Genomic DNA, 15,998 nt, shown 5'->3' with positions numbered 1-15,998 from the left:
GGGCATGGGGCCAACTTCGAAGAAGAAAAGTGGGGGGGCAAACAATCGCGTTCCCTTGGAGACAAGTCCAGCCTCCACCTCTTCAGCGGTCTGTGAGAGCGAGGGCAGACTTTTTTTTCCCTGACGGTTTTGCTTGGAAAGACATGAGACGGGAGTTTATGGAGAACGACGCGTAACCAAAATCACGCGTTTTGGCGCACGGCTTATTATTATTTTTTTGGCGTTTACAAGGAATATACTCTCAACACGAAGAAAACAATGGATGTTAACGGGGAGGTAAAAGCCACTCAGCCTGCTTTTGTTTTTTAAAAGAATAACAAAGTTTCACACTAGGCACGCTTGAGGTTTAAACGCCAGACAGTCCATGCGTCCGGTTGAAATGCTATGGTCTAAATCTTTAACATCACCATATTTGGTCAGCAGTGACATGTGAAACTACAAACATCTGGAGAAATGCCGAACTACTTTTTTCAGCTGATCCTTAAAAAATGCGGCGGAAGGAAGCAGGCTCGTGTTCCTTGGCTCATTGTGGGACGAATTAAGTCCAAAATCAATTCGCATCCAAAAGTTCAGACTGCACAACAAACTGAACCTGGGGAAATCATTGTGAACTCAGTGTCCTTTGGCAGCTCGAGCAACCAGAGGAGGTTTTTAACAGTCGTGGGAGTACAAAAACGTGGGATCAATTCTAGTGTAGTTCATGTCTCATGTCTGTCTTTCATTATTGCGACAAAAAGTGTATTAGACTTTGTGTAGTTGCTAATTAACTTAACATCATGTTGCTCTCCAGGCTGCCAATTGAGCACTATCATTTATGCTACACAAGACAACAAGTTAGGAAGTCAGCTCTACTACTTAATTTGGCCATTTATACTTAACTTTAATGTTAAATCATTTGAAGGCTGTTTGACATGTTTGTTTAGGCGGACTATTGTTCCCAACCAACAATGCAGCAATGGCTTTCACTTGTCTGAGGACAGGGCTGTCAACAAAAGCTTTTGTGGAAACTATCTTTTGTTACCAAGTCAGTGAGCCTGGTGTCCCAAGGTCTTCAGTCAATTTACAACTGTTGAATATGGACACCTGCATATTTACTTTAAGGCGAGACACTGCAGGTGAATAGGGAAAAAATGTATATTTACAGATATCAATTTGAAACTTTTGCTGTAGATCACTGGCATAAATGTGAGGAAAAAAAATTCTGTCATTTTATCTTTTCATATAAGAACAAGGTGTTTTATGCCAAAAAATGCCCCAAATTCTCCATCTTTCGGAGACGAAATCTGAATAATGGATAGAGCTACATTCAAATTTATGGTTTCATTTTATTGATGAATGAGCTACCAAGACTTTCTCAGAGGGGATTTTGGATATCTTGTTTAGTTTTAAAATAAGCAGTTTTTTAGTGGGAAAAATTGTAAATATTTAATTTTTGCCTTATTTTTTGACATTCAAAACTCAATAAATGGGGCTAGGGATTAAATAATAAAAAATCCCTGGAAAATTTGAAGTCTCTAGGTCCTACTGATGTGGACATAATGTCGCCACAATGACAGAAAAATGTGTTTTGAGAAAAAGGCCCTTGAAATTGCATTGTCCCATATAAGTCTATTGGCAAACATTGAATCAGTGCAATATTTAAACATGTTATTGCCCAAAACCTGAAAACTGAATTTTTTTAGTTTTGCCTGTAGTGTCTCCCCTTAAGGTGCATTGATGTTGTAGTGACCCAGTGGCTGTATGAGTGGTCAACATGGTACCATTGCTTTCCATTACAGTAGTCTCTAGGACGCTCCAGGATCAATTGTTTGGAAGATTTTTCACTGCTGACGGATCCTCTCACCAGAAAACCTACAAAACAATTGATTCTGAAACATTGTAGAGACGACTGTGAGCGAAAGTAAAGGTGACATCCTAGCCACTCATGCAGCCACTGGGTCGCTACTGAATCAAATACGCACAAATATCAACTTTTTTTTTTGCATCAAAAGTTGCATAATGCACCTTTAAGCATAATCAATCAGAAGCTTAAAAAAAAGGTTTAATAACATATGCATAAGCTCTGATGGCAAGTCCCGACTTTTTCTATATTGTCAGTTATGACCAAGACAGATTTCCAGTGTTTACAGTCATATTGTCTTAGATTAGACCAAAAATAGAGTGTTTGTACAAATTGATTGGCACAGGGTAGGATTGTCTGATCTCCTCCCTATAAAGCGTTGCAAACACGTTTTCAACTTTTGTTTCCTCTCTGAAAAGTCCAAATCGGAGCTTAGTGACACGATTTGCTACAGCCCAGATTGACCAAAGCCTATTTTCCACATGCCTACCTCCGCAGCTGTCCAAGCTCACATCTAGGTTACACCAAAGGATTTCCACTTCCCACAAAAGACTAAAAACATTATTCCTGATAGCCTTTAAAAAAAAAAGCTGAAATAGCAAAAGTTGGATCTTTACCCACCTGCCCATAGCAGTGTGAGGAGGGCCAGCTCTGTGGTGGGGCCAGTATAATTACATAGGTGTAGCACTGTGCGGCTGCCAGTAGTATCAACCTTGGTGGTTTCTGTCACATACATAGATGTAGTGGTCTGGATCGCGAGCAGCCAGAACCACGGACAAGACGCATGCATTCTCACTAATTGCTGCTGTCTTGAATTTTTGGCTTATAGGAGTTCTGTCTGACCAACATGTTTGAAATACTTTAACGTGAGTTTTGGTGATTAAAACTCCATTTCCACAGGTATAGCTATAAAGATAAACCACACATTTTGGGTCTGTATTCAGCATTAAATGACTAATGCAGTGTTGAGTGTGTTACCAGCTAAAGCCAAATGTTCCATGCAACTCTCTGTTGGTGCATTACAAAATAATGACTTCAGAGACGCTTCGATTGAATTTGTCATCATGGGGAAATCTTCAGATTAACCAATGGATTGCAGTTTCCATAATGTGACTCAGGCGGTCTTTGTCCATTGTAGATTGGCTCGGTCTTTTCAGAAACAATCTCATGCAATTCTGTGTGGGTTTGAGCCCTCATATTTGCCAGCGAGTTACAAAGACTGGAATGAGGCAAAGATGTTCTGCAATTGTGCATCTTTCGGTCAACAACTATTTGAACACAAGTTGCCGATGAACAAAGTTTGAGAGAGAATAGCATTGAATTTCTTTATATAACATACTGACAAATTGGTTGCCAACACCTTTCCATTTTAGCCACATTTTAGTGTTGTTTCAGTCTTATTTTGATTAGTTCAAAGAAGGCTACTATTTTGTTTAAATTTAGTAGATTGCACTGTGTTGACATGGTTAGTAAAATATTGCAAAAAAATTCTCAAACTATTCAAGACAAGTTAATCAATATTGTAGTCTTTCCTCATATTGTGCAACCCTATTTGTCAGCTATATGTCACAGTTAAAGAGGAAAGCATGCCACTGCCAAGAAATACAGGCGCTTTACCCATCTCCTCCTTTCCCCGTTTCAAAACATTGTTGAACTTTTCAATTTGACCGCTGCCTGACGGATAGGACAAATATTAGTGCATACCAGCCTATATGGTGAGGGCGGCGCATATCTGATCTGTCAAACGTGGACAGGTGACGGTCCAAGGACGGGCGGATTCATCTCTGAACACATTTTAACCTAATTGAGTAGCCCTCTCGTGCACACACGCATGCACAGCCACAGGAGATAAAAGTCTTACATTTTAACCACATCTCCCCCTCAAGGACAGGACAGACAAAGGGTGCTCTGTTTCCCGGCCACATATTTTGTTGGACCATGAATCTACAGCTGGAAACTATGCCTCAGTGAGATACTAGTCATCAATTAATACCTCTTTGTCATGACAAGACTGGGAAAATCCTGCGTTTTTTGGCATTTTCAACCAGGTTACCAGTGACAATGCACATTTTCGCCTCCCTTTCTAATGTTATGCTTTCTTGAATCTTTTATCGCCGCGCTGAAAACAAGACTTGCAAAGATCTTTTCAACTTGCCAAGTAAATTTGTTCAGGATTTATTTCTGGTGTTCACTTTTACTTTATTTGGATAGACCTCCACCAAGGCCACGGTTGCTTTGTGGAGGTAGTCTCAAACTCCTCAAGAGAGTCTGGATTGGAGTTGGTTCGTATCCTTTACCCAAAGTAATAAAGAATTGTTGGTAGGGTATTCAAGTTACAATGTATCAAATGAGCATTGTTAATATTTGCATTTGAAGATGGTTTCTGCCTAGATATGTTATTTCTCCATCCAATGCCCTGTATCTTTGTTACCCACCTGCGAGAGAGGCTGAAAGAGTCTCTTACATTTACCAAACAGTGTTGACTTTGCTCTGCTGACCTTTAGCTTGTTTCTGTACCTGACATCTCCAGAGTGCACAGTTGCTCTGACAGTTCTTTTGCAGCTCTTTGTGACTTGGGCCTGGGACTCAGTGAGATGAGATAGTATCTGGGCTCAGAGGAAGTCAGTGGGCTAACGCCTTCATGTTTACACGGCCCGTCCATGGGCTTCTCTGACCCATTTGTTTTTGATTGGAGTTTTCTCGCACCATGAGAATGACAATAATGAAGGGTGCTTACACAAACAAACATGGCTTTTCATCTGCCTGGATATGGTTGTAATAGGAAAAGGAAGGGATGTAGTTATAATGATAAAAAGGACTTACATTTAAAAGGGATTCTGATGTTTCACTCCCAATTTACGGAGCCTCCTCATGCCTGATTTTTGTGGCCTCCACGTCCACCAGATAATGATTAGATGTGAGTGGTGATGACATCACAATGATATCACCAAACTCTGTCCGTGGCATCCTCTGCACGTCTCTTTCCCAGGTGTGTGACTGCTGGAAGCACAATCCTCAATACCTATTGAGGGCGTACTGACCTATCAGACATGGCCTCCTTCCCCCTCTTTCAAACGCCATTCCAGTGCAACTCTTCAGGTTAGGATTAGTTATAATACAATGAAAAAAAAAATATTTCCATATAATCACCTCATCATATTATAATACACTGAGGTACTTATTATAATCATCCCCTTCCTGTGCAGTAAAGTGAAGTGCTACCACCTTGTGTTATCTTTATTCTTTGTCCAGACAAGGTAAACTAGATTTGATGCCTCTTCTGCATCAGGGCTTCCCGGATTGACAGCCGAAGCCTATAGTCACAAGATGAACGGGATAACTCTGTGTTTAAGTGCGATGATAACTTGCAGCGTCCACAGCGACAGGAAATAGCTGACAGCAGGAATGCCCTCACTTTCCTCATTTGTCTGTTTATAGCACGGGGCTTTAGCTCTGATTCGCTGGCTTTTTCATACAACAACTTCCTGTAAACAAGCTGGTCAGCGAGCGAGCACCCTCCCATCCTCCACCTCTGATCTCTGGAGAGCTCCATTTGACCCCTTCATGCAGCAGAACAATCAGTGTGTGCTTCGCCTCCAGGGTCAGCTCATTTCATAACATGATGTTCAGGGCTGTTGGGCACCCACTTGAGTGTGAACCCTTTGTAGTGTCAACAACAAGTCAAGTCAGGTTATTTATTTATTTTAATTAAAATTATGATTATTCTATATAGCCTTAAAGGGATATTTCAGCATTTTTGACATGGGACGTCATTTCGTTGTTATCCAGAGTGTTGTTGATTTCTTGAGATTTTTTTTAATTCATGCAATCCTTATATTTGAAGAGTTTAGTGGTGCTAGGCTAGTGCATGTCTATGGTAACTAGTAGCCTGTTTTAAAAACAGTCTGACACAGTGCACCTGAGGCAAAGTATAACATCAGAATATAAATCTAAATGTCTGTGAATAATTTTTGAAATATAACCATTTTGCATTGAAAATAACTTATATTTGAGCAGCATCAGCTTCCTGCTTGTAAGCTACGCAGCGGCGGAGTGATCTGCTAGGTTACCGGATCTAGCGACCGGCATTACTACACGTGGAATTCACAAAGGAGCTTTCTACAAATCAGATATGGTAACGTTTGGAGGACTACCTTTTTGAAGAGATTTTTAATGCAGGTTACTAGTTACCATAGACATGCGCTAGCCTAGCACTAGCCTAGCACTGCTGAACTCTACCAATATAATAGTCAGGGACCCAAACTCTCAAAACTGTGTTGAACCTGACATGGTCTGCTATATGTTTTATTTGTGTTTTTTCTGTTAACTTTGACCCTAAGGACCAATAATTGGAGGGTCGGCTCTGCTGGAAATATCGCAAAAAAAAATTGTGGCCATTTTAGTGTATGCACCCTGCATTTTTATCAGAAAAATGTTAAAAACTACTTTTTTCCCTCAAATCCTCAGTGGGTTGGGTAGGCTGTCAATAAATGCATTCCAGATACACAGAACACATGTGCTGATAACATCTACTGAAAAAAATCGCTCTTAAAACAGATTTCTACACATTTTTGCATCAATTTAATGCAAAAAAAATGTGGCGTTTTCTCACTTTTTTCCAATATTTTTACCCTTACTTCATTGGCAACTATTCCACCCAGTTCAAATAATTGGATTTGTGATGATTTAAAGACCAATAAGTGATCAACAGACTCAGAACCTCAGAACTGTCAAAAGTCACTTTTGACACTGGTCTATATTTGGTCTTTAAATCATCACAGATCCAATGATTTTGTTCGGATTTTGATCATTTTTTCCTGTGGAATGTGTCTACAGTCTGTTTAAAATAATGGCATATTGACTGATGGGTGGAATAGTTGATTGGCCACAATTTTTTTTCCCGCGATATTTCCAGCAGAGCAGACCCTCCAATTATTGGTCCTTAGGGTCAAAGTTAACAGAAAAAACACAAATAAAACATATAGCAGACCATGTCAGGTTCAACCCAATTTAAAGAGCTTTTGAGAGTTTGGGTCCCTGACTATAAGGACTGCATGAATTTAAAAATATATATATCTCCAGAAATCAATAACACTCTGGATAACTAGGGAAGGAGGCCCTGTGTCAAAAATTCTGAAATATCCCTTCAAAAATGCTCAAGCCCGGTGAAAGATTTTTGACCTCCCAGTGATTCAGCGACTTGTATAACAATATTTAGCTAAGTCTTGTCTTTGTCCTCTTTCTGTTGACTCACATTAGCTAACCTGGGATCTTTTTGTCTGACTGTAAGCCGTGTTAGTTTTTCCACTCAAGCCAAGCCTATTCAATATTTGCTCAGGTGATTTCATACAAGCCCAGTCGGAAACTACAGGAATTGTTATTAAAGGGCTTTTGCACTCTAAAGGCCTTTAATGTGCGCTTTTAGAGTTATCTATATATATGTGTTTAGTTGCACTCAAATATCTCCATTGTCCTTATAGCAACTTAATTTAGGAACAGCTTTTGAAAATAAAATATGTGGAATGATGTGACTAAACTATGGCGTCTTGTCTGTTATTGTTACCAGACAAAGACTATTAAGCAGCTCTCCTTCAAATGTTCTGTATATCTTTTGTATGACGTCTATAATTTACTGCTACAAGTGTGAAAGTCTAGTGGAAACTTACTGGGGCTAAACACATTAAAAACAGGAGTTGTGCCAAGATGTTGAACCCTGTCATGTAATATGAGTAGTTCACACTGAGACTAATACTTCCCTGTCTGTTTGTCTAAAATATGTCCAACATATGTTTTCAGTATGTTTTCAGTGTAGTGCTGGAATGTGTGCTGCTTTCATAATAGATTTTTTCAAAGTATGAAGTTATTGAATGAAACTGCTGTTATTTCACTGTTTATTTTCACTGTTTTATATTCAGCATTTCCTTGTTTTGTGTTTTACCTTTTAACACTTTACCATTAGGTTACAGGTCAGTTTGCGTGTTTTATTAAAATTCAACTCGATTTTTGGACAGGTTTTGATATTCTTTGTTCTGTTTTCCCCCCAGGTGAGAGGGCAGAGCGTGCTCAAAAATGACTGCCAACAAGAGTTCCAAGGCTGCGCCCCGAACAGGAGGGGGTAGAGCTGCAAGGGACAGCACCGACAGGTCAGTGACACACAGGACATTGTGAACTGAAAGTCTTTCAGTCATACATGCGTCTATTAACACCTGCGAGTTGGCTGATGTGAAAGAAGAACATGTCCTAGTCATTGGACATTTGCAAGTTTCATCCTGTATCATGGACAAGAGCCCCATCCCACCTGTAAATGTGAGTAGTGAGACAGACCTGTGTATACTTGTTAAAAGCCTATAGTAGGCGAGGTGACCAGACTTGAACAATATAGGATTACACAACAATATATAATGGGAGATAAATGATAATGCTCCTCTATCAATGCTGTATTGTAGATTTAGCTTTACCACAGCATGTTGTCACCTTAAAGAAGAACTAAGTAACTTGTTTACCTCAATAAATCCTTTTCTTAGTCCCTCTGGGGGTAATACAAGTGTTTTAGGGATGATTGGGGGGGTCTTTCATCTCCCCCTGGTGTCTCTGGCCAGAAAACCAAACTTGTAGATTTCCCTGCTCCGACCCGGAGTCCCCAATACACACTAATGGAATCACGAAGAAGAAGCGAGCAGGCTAGCGGGCAAAGCTAACTGCTGTAAACAGTATTTACAGCAATGTTTTAGTGAAAAAAAAGATCTCCATTGTGTAATTGGATACAATATCCCTCTCTCCCTTTGTCTTTTCTGTCAGCATAGTATTTACTTTCACGGACAATTAATGAGTAAAAAAAACGTACTGCATGCTATGATGACACCTGCAGTGGTGCTTATGGGCTCTAGGGGCATGAGTTACTTAGTTCTTATTTAATGTTTACAAGTCTATTTTTACTAGAGGTGGGTGATATCCAAAAGATTGTATTAGAACCTTGATAACGATTTTGATTTATTATGATCGATGTTCACTTCGCTTATGTTACAATCTTTTATTGCTCCTTCAGAGAAACTGAACGCCATCTGCTGATTCTCACAGTTCACGCTTCACTGTGATTGGTTAAATCCACCTGTCGATCACTCAGAGCATAAGCGAGGCTGAGCTATAAGTCAGTGGAAGAAATCTTTTAGATTTTGAGCTGCATTCATTATAGAAATACTGAAATAGCAGATTGTCACAAATAACAATTTGATTATTATAATGCCTAGCCCTCATTTGTATGTCATCATACCTTAACATTAAGTTAAAAGAAAAGGAGAATTAGTTAAGAATTTGATACTTCTCATTTTGATTTAGGGGCAAGTAATTTTGGTCAAGCTAATATCTCTGGGACCACACACAATGCCTTACAGCAACAAAGCGCTTCTTTGTGCATGTGCTGTGAAGCAAATCCACTTTGGGAGCATAATTTAATACTTCATATAGTCAGGACTCAGCAACTCATCTGCTGCCAATTTGCTTGTACGTAATGTCTTTACCAGAATGAACACAGTAGTCCACACAGTAAGGAGGCGAGATACAAACATTATTTGAATGCGGGTTCTCGATGACCAGCATACCAATGAGAAATGTCAAAAAAGCTGACATGTGACAGACTATCCCAGTAAAATAGCTGTTATGGGCTGTCTGCTTTGGTTGCACTGGTCAGTTACAGGAAGTAGCTGTGGTTGGAGGGGTTGAAAGACTGAGTGAAAGCCAGAGGCCAGACTGCCATTGGCATCCAACATGGCCTGTGCCTCTTTATGTGTGGCCAAACAGCTGAAGTGCAAAAAAGCAGTATCTTACCATCTGTAATAGCCAGCTTCAAGCATGTATATTTGGACATCTTTCTAATAATACAACTTTTAAATCATTTGTTGCAATCAAGACAACAAGATAATCGTAGTGATCGTTTGCGGCAGTGTAGGGCTGCGCAATATACAGCACAAACCACAATATAGGACATCTTAAATCTGACTGAGATTGGCAATTTTTTTTGATTATATGGACAAAACAAGAACACTCAAAATATCTAGTACCATTTTAGCCTTGTGATGTTCCTTATTTAGTAATTATGTTGTGTTTTATCTAAGTCTGTTTTGACACAGTTGGATATTTTTCTTACATTTACTGTGAAATATTTACGGTTAACAGATCATTTAAAAACAGCACACATAGATATATTGTACTGTTGGTGGTCTTTACATGCAGATCCTAATTTACATTTAATCAGTCCGATTAGGAGGCTTGATTTGAAATATTCCTCCAGTTTTCTAATTCGAAATGGGACGATAATCCGCTCAGGTCAAGCCAAAGAGCGGAGAAATGAATCACCCAATTACCAAATTAAAGCAGTAATCCTCTTCCTTAGTCTGAATTATGCTGTTTTTGAGTGTTTTGTGAGGTTGCTACCTAAACCCCAGTGATCATTAGTCTCTTCACAGTGCTCTGGTCTCTGTCTTGGACCGAAGGCTGACATTGGTTAGAGCTGTTGGCCACAAAGCATTAACATCTGTCTAAGCCTGAGAAATGACAAAATCTCAAGGGGTGAACTTATTTATGTTGAATCTATTTGATTAGAATAGAACTTTGCATAGAATTAGCAGAAATATCTTATGGTACTGTTCAAATTGGCAAAGAGAAGGAAGCTTTATATTTCTCTTGAGCAATTATAGTATCATGTCATCAGCTGCAGATTTAAATCACTCAAGGGCTTCCAGACAGGAGATGTCGTCATGAGAGCTCACGTTGCTTTACGATATGTAAGATAAGATGCATCCATCGTAGTCGCTGCTTGCAGGTTCAGGTGTTCAAACATCTCGTGCCCTGCAGCCGGAGCAGTGAAACCAGGGCAGGGCAGAAAGGTGTGAGGTGAGATGTGTCCCAACCTGCACTTTGGGCTCGCGTCCCTGACTTTTCCCCTCCCAAAACGCTCGTTATAACGCTCTGGCAGTGACATCAGGTTTCCCTTTCGCAATATCAGCCAGCGTCAACGGCATGACACTGTTACTGAAGAGCTATGAGTAGTAGGATGTCTGGGAATAGTCTGTGGATATCACTGTGGGAAATAGCCGGATACTTCCGATTGTGTAGTGATAGTAGGACGAGCGGTATCATGGTTTAGTGAGCGGAGCAGGTAAGGCTTCTCCAAGGAATTCTGATCATGTGGTGCTTTTGTGTGAGGTCCTCTGTGATTCACCCCCAGTTTGATGTGGAAAAAGCACATTGGCATTATAATTCTGTCTGTATTTCTTTTGGCATATGCTGAGATGTTGAGCTGCCAAAAACAGAATACTTTCCTGTGGGTTTCACGAAATAAGTAGCTCAGGTTTTCATTCCATCTTTGATCCCCGCAATGAAATCTGAATTTTCATCTCATTTTGTAGCTCTCCTCCATCTGCTCTTCGTTAATTTTTTCTGGTAATGTTTTTGTAGCCGTGTTGATTCAAAGCCAGGTTTGATATTTTCTTGTTTGTCTTAAACTAGCTTCTATGATTACAGTGTTTAATGCTTGTATGTCTGTTCTTTAGGCACCAGCCCACATCACCTGTGCTCTCCACTAGCCCAGGACAGAGCCAGCAGACGCCCCTCAGCGACGGCGAGAATTCTGGGAAATCAAGTCGCTACGTGAGGACAGACGGCCGCTTCCTGGTCCGAGGCGGCTGGAGCTGCAAGGCCTCGACCTTGTGCGGGGGTGTGTCTCTGGTGAGCGACACCAACTCTCCAGGGATACTCACCAAATCCAAGAGCATCGGTTGCCTGGATAACAGGCTGTCCATCTACAGACCTCCAGCGCAGACAAACCAGGATGCTGTGACAAATCAAAAAACAGGAGATGTCGGTTCAGAAAATCGCCCAAATGTTCGGGCTCTGAGTTTGAGTGCTGTTTCATTGGGGTCCAGTCAAGCCCACAAGCGCACCCTTTCATTGGGTCGCTCTGTAGCAGGGGTTCCCCCAACTACAATCCGCAAAAAGATCTCAGAATGGGAGTGCAGGCATGTGAATCTGCCTAAGATGAGCCTGTGTTTGGAGAAAAGGCCGGTAGCGGATTGTGTAGGGGGCAGTGAAGGCTGTCCCAGTCTCCTCTCCTCCCCCTGCAGTGAGAAGACGTTTGACTTTAAAGGTGTTCGCAGGATGAGCACGGCTTTTTCCGAATGCTCCTTCACAGAAACCGATGATGAACGGTTGGCAGACAAAGATGGCGCCGGACGTTTCCAGAAAAGACTTGGCAAAACTGATTCTCCATTTGCACGCTCTTTGTCTGGTCGGAAGGAGACTTCCGCCGTTCTCAATAGGATACAAAAAATCGAGCAGGCCTTGAAGGATAATCCCAGCACAACTCCCCCGCGCTATCTCAATAACTGCTATGGCACTGATAAGACGAAGCAGAAATCGTTTGTAATTGGTGATGACTTGGACAGTGCATGCGCCAGCAAGCGCAGCAGTATATGCTCGGTCACAACTGAACCAGACATTGTTTTAGTTTCTGACAAACTCTCAAAACTCAGACAAAGGTTTAGTATGAGCTCAACGAGGTCTGAGAGCCCGGAGCCCACGCCTCAACAGACTCCTGTGGGCTCTCCAGTGAACCCCCTTCCCAAACCAAAACGCACTTTTGAATATGACGCTAAAAGAGACCAGAAGGGCTTACTGCCAGCTAACGGACTACCTCCTGATCAGGCCACAGAGGCGCCTCCGCCCCTGCCCTCCACGCCAGCTCCCAGCACCACCCACAAGAGCAAGACGGAGGGCAACACAAGACTCCAGGACAGGTAAGACCTCATAGATAGACAAAAAATAGTCTTATTTAGATTCCAATTAGTTTACTGTGCAAGCATCATGTTTACAAACTTAATACGCATTGAATAGCATTGAATTGATCATGTTTTACTTACATCTTTAACACAGTGTCTTTTCAAGGGTGGAGCCACAACTGAATGTCACACTCTAGAAAATGGGACAAAAACCCCTAAAACATTTTACTCATTGCTCTCTGTGTTTAAAATTCCTGCGGCAAAAGAAAACTCAGACCAAGCCTAAAAGCCACAGCTTTTGGGAGCATGACACAACTTCACTCGAGGCTCCTGCTGCTCTGTAGTCCCGCCTGTGCACATTTAGAAAGATATCATCATGGCCACGGTTCAATTCATTCTAACCGTACTGTAACTTTCATGTGAAGTTTTCAGGGTGTAGATGCTCACTTAACTTCTGCATCATATAAAAGGTAGTTATAGGTAAAATGTACTTTGAACATTTGGCTTCTCGGGACACTGTCAGATTGGTAATATTTGTGAAATATTAACAGAAACTCTACAATAGTCTACTTTTTGAGGGCAATATAAAAATCCTCTTTCCCTTCTCCACAAACACAGCCCACAGTCCACAGTTTATGAAAAACACTTTAATTGCTCCAATTATCATTATAAATGTGGCTTAATGTCCTGTGTTTAATTTCAGAGAGTCGTGTGAGTCTGAGGATGCTACAAGCCAACCAATTTCATATTCCTCCTCTCCAACAGAGAACGGCACATCAACTACAGACACGAGGAATAAATCCAATGCTAAAAGCACTTTTGAAGAGAACGCGTATGAGGACATTGTGGGTAAGCACTGTGACTTCTGGTTGTACTGAAGAACATGCACATTCTTCCACGATGATCAATACAAATCATATTATGCTTTTATTTGCAAAAGACAAGACAAGGTTCAGTTTAAACTACTCTTTAGAGTTTTCATAAACCTCTTTGTATTTATTTGTGTGATGAATATAGTGTCTGTTTCAGTCTGAAATGTTGGGGTGTGAAATTCCTTTCCACTAAATGACCCTTTGCCATCTGCCCGAGTCCTGGACCATGCCCCCAAGAGAATACTCACTCAAATGTTAACATGGGGGGGGGGAATCAGAGGTCTTTCTGGCAAACATGATATGTATATTTTGCTAAATTTCCTTCTTAAGTTCAAGGTATCTTGTAGCTAAATTGTCTTGAGTTCATCAGGCTCATGTTAATAATAAAATAATGTTCAAACAAAGAAATGAGTTCAGGGCCTAATTACATTTTCTGTCTTTGATGGTGTTATGGATATGATTTGTATAAAAACAGTTCTCTGTGTTTGTATGTGGATGTGCTCAAAAACCTGTGCTACTATGTGATTTCAAATTCCAGAGATAGAGGGAAGGCTCACAGAACATTGCGGCTGAATATAACTAAACATTTTACAAGCCACTGAATCACTATGTGCAGGAAACCTGTGATTCTGTGCCAAGATTCACTAAGTCTTACAACACACAACACTGTACTATCTGCAGTTTGCTTACGCCTGTCTGATGTATCATTATCCATTCGTAATTCTAGACTACTAAAATGACACCATAACATTTATGAACAATATAATATAGTTTATAGCTGTTGAGAGAGGCTTGAACTAGAGGTTATTATTAAAATAATAATACAATTGCTTAGTGTCACACAAACATGATTAGTACAATTTAAAGTGATACTGATGACGACAACCACTTTAGTCATGTTTCCCAAAACGGTCATTTGGGAACTTTAAAAGCACTTCACCATTAGTCACCCACCTAAGATAAAGACACCAGTAATCTTGGGCTTTTAGACATAGACGCTCGCTGGCACTGGAGGTCATGGGGGTTAAGTACACTACCGGGACACACACTCAAGAACACGGCATTATCGGACGAAAGTAGTCCTGAATTCCGAATTTGTCACAAAATAGATTATCTCCAACAGCCACTTGCACGTAGAATAGACTAAAAACAGGGGTTTGATGCAAAGATACCTTCAAACAATTAGATATGCAATGAATGTTTCAAATGAAATGAGGTTCATGGTGTATATTATCACATGTACAGAAACCTCTAAGCTTGGCCTCTACCTCTAAGGGTAAACCAATCTTGTCATTGTTGTAGTGGCTCCTGCGGCTTGTTTTGTTCCCAGGAAGCCTATTGAGTCGAGACTGAAACCAACAATCCCTGCAGTGTGGACTAGAGGCGTGTCCCTCCCTAAGTAAAGCAGTGTGTCTGGGAGCGTGTTAAAGACGTGCTTGTAATCAGAAGTGTAGATTAGTACCCTCATGTGCATCAGCAGTCCTACCCAGACATATCATTTTCCTAGCGAGCCCTCATTACACAAGTGCCAAGCTTCAATGGAGCAGTAGTGCAACATGGGGTCTGACTAAGCCCTCTTATTCAACTCCTCACCTTTTATCATGAACTCATCAACTGTGAGTGATGTCAGTGAGCATTTAGTAAGTTTGGATTTGTGTTTTTAATAATTAACTACAACGGCTCACAAGACAGATCTGAAAGTTAATGATTTAACTTTTTGCAAAGTAAATTGTGTCTTTTAGGGCAGAGGGCTTTTCTTTCTTGTAAAAGTTTCCCTCATGCATTTCAACGCCATCTGGCTCTGTTTTTGTTCTTCATTGTGGTTGCTTCACTTTCTCACAACCTTCCCCGGACCCTGCCAAAAAGCTATTCTCAGAGCATATGTCTGAATAGACATGGGCCACGGCGTTTTCTCTATTTGAGTTGGTTCTGTGCCATGTGACATCAGCGGGAGCTGTGTACTGTGTTCTGTTCCTATTATCATTCTGCTGCTATCACATCAGACCAAGATGAATGTGTTTAGGAAACACTCTTGAATAGTGTCTGGTGTGGAGACACTACTTTTTCAAGTTTGGTTTACTTTTGTAAGTTTTCTATGCGTTTGATGGTCAGGTGAAAATGTGCATCACAAAAAAACAACAACAGGTGTCAAGATTGTTTCAAATTTATATCACACAGTTTGAATGTGGATACTGAAGAGCTTGTACCTTTGCTTGTTTACTTGGTTTTAATTACTGCCTAATTTCCTTGAATATGACCCTGTATTTGACACACTCCAGCAGACTAATCCATGCCTGAACTACAACTGATTCACAGTGTAGTGTCCAGCAGTTTCAGCTGAGACCTGTGGGGCCCTGTGCCAGCAGCAATTATATTGAAAAAAGTCCACTTGTTTCACCGCAGCCTTTATGACAAGATTCTTTCAGGATTTTTGCCTCTTAATTCTTCTACACCACACTGCCCCCAAACTGCCCCCTGTGACCCCGGACGTCATCGAGTACTTTCCAAAAACAA

General features: G+C 40.8%; 1 protein-coding gene across 1 annotated transcript in view; it reads left to right on the top strand.

The window, feature by feature from the left end:
• The first annotated feature begins 93 nt into the window (after positions 1 to 93).
• The window catches only part of dennd2b (DENN domain containing 2B), a 29,148-nt gene continuing 13,243 nt past the window's right edge, over positions 94 to 15,998 (top strand). Inside the window, exons 1-4 of the mRNA XM_079555670.1 lie at positions 94 to 276; positions 7,885 to 7,983; positions 11,389 to 12,630; positions 13,316 to 13,461. Coding sequence (XP_079411796.1) covers positions 7,910 to 7,983; positions 11,389 to 12,630; positions 13,316 to 13,461 — 1,462 coding nt within the window. The 5' untranslated portion in view covers positions 94 to 276; positions 7,885 to 7,909. The remainder of the gene's footprint in view (positions 277 to 7,884; positions 7,984 to 11,388; positions 12,631 to 13,315; positions 13,462 to 15,998) is intronic.

The sequence above is a fragment of the Gobius niger genome (assembly GCF_951799975.1).
Source record: "Gobius niger genome assembly, chromosome: 4".
Classification (NCBI taxonomy): Eukaryota; Metazoa; Chordata; class Actinopteri; order Gobiiformes; family Gobiidae; genus Gobius; species Gobius niger.
This window is presented reverse-complemented; position numbering and strand designations above follow the sequence as displayed.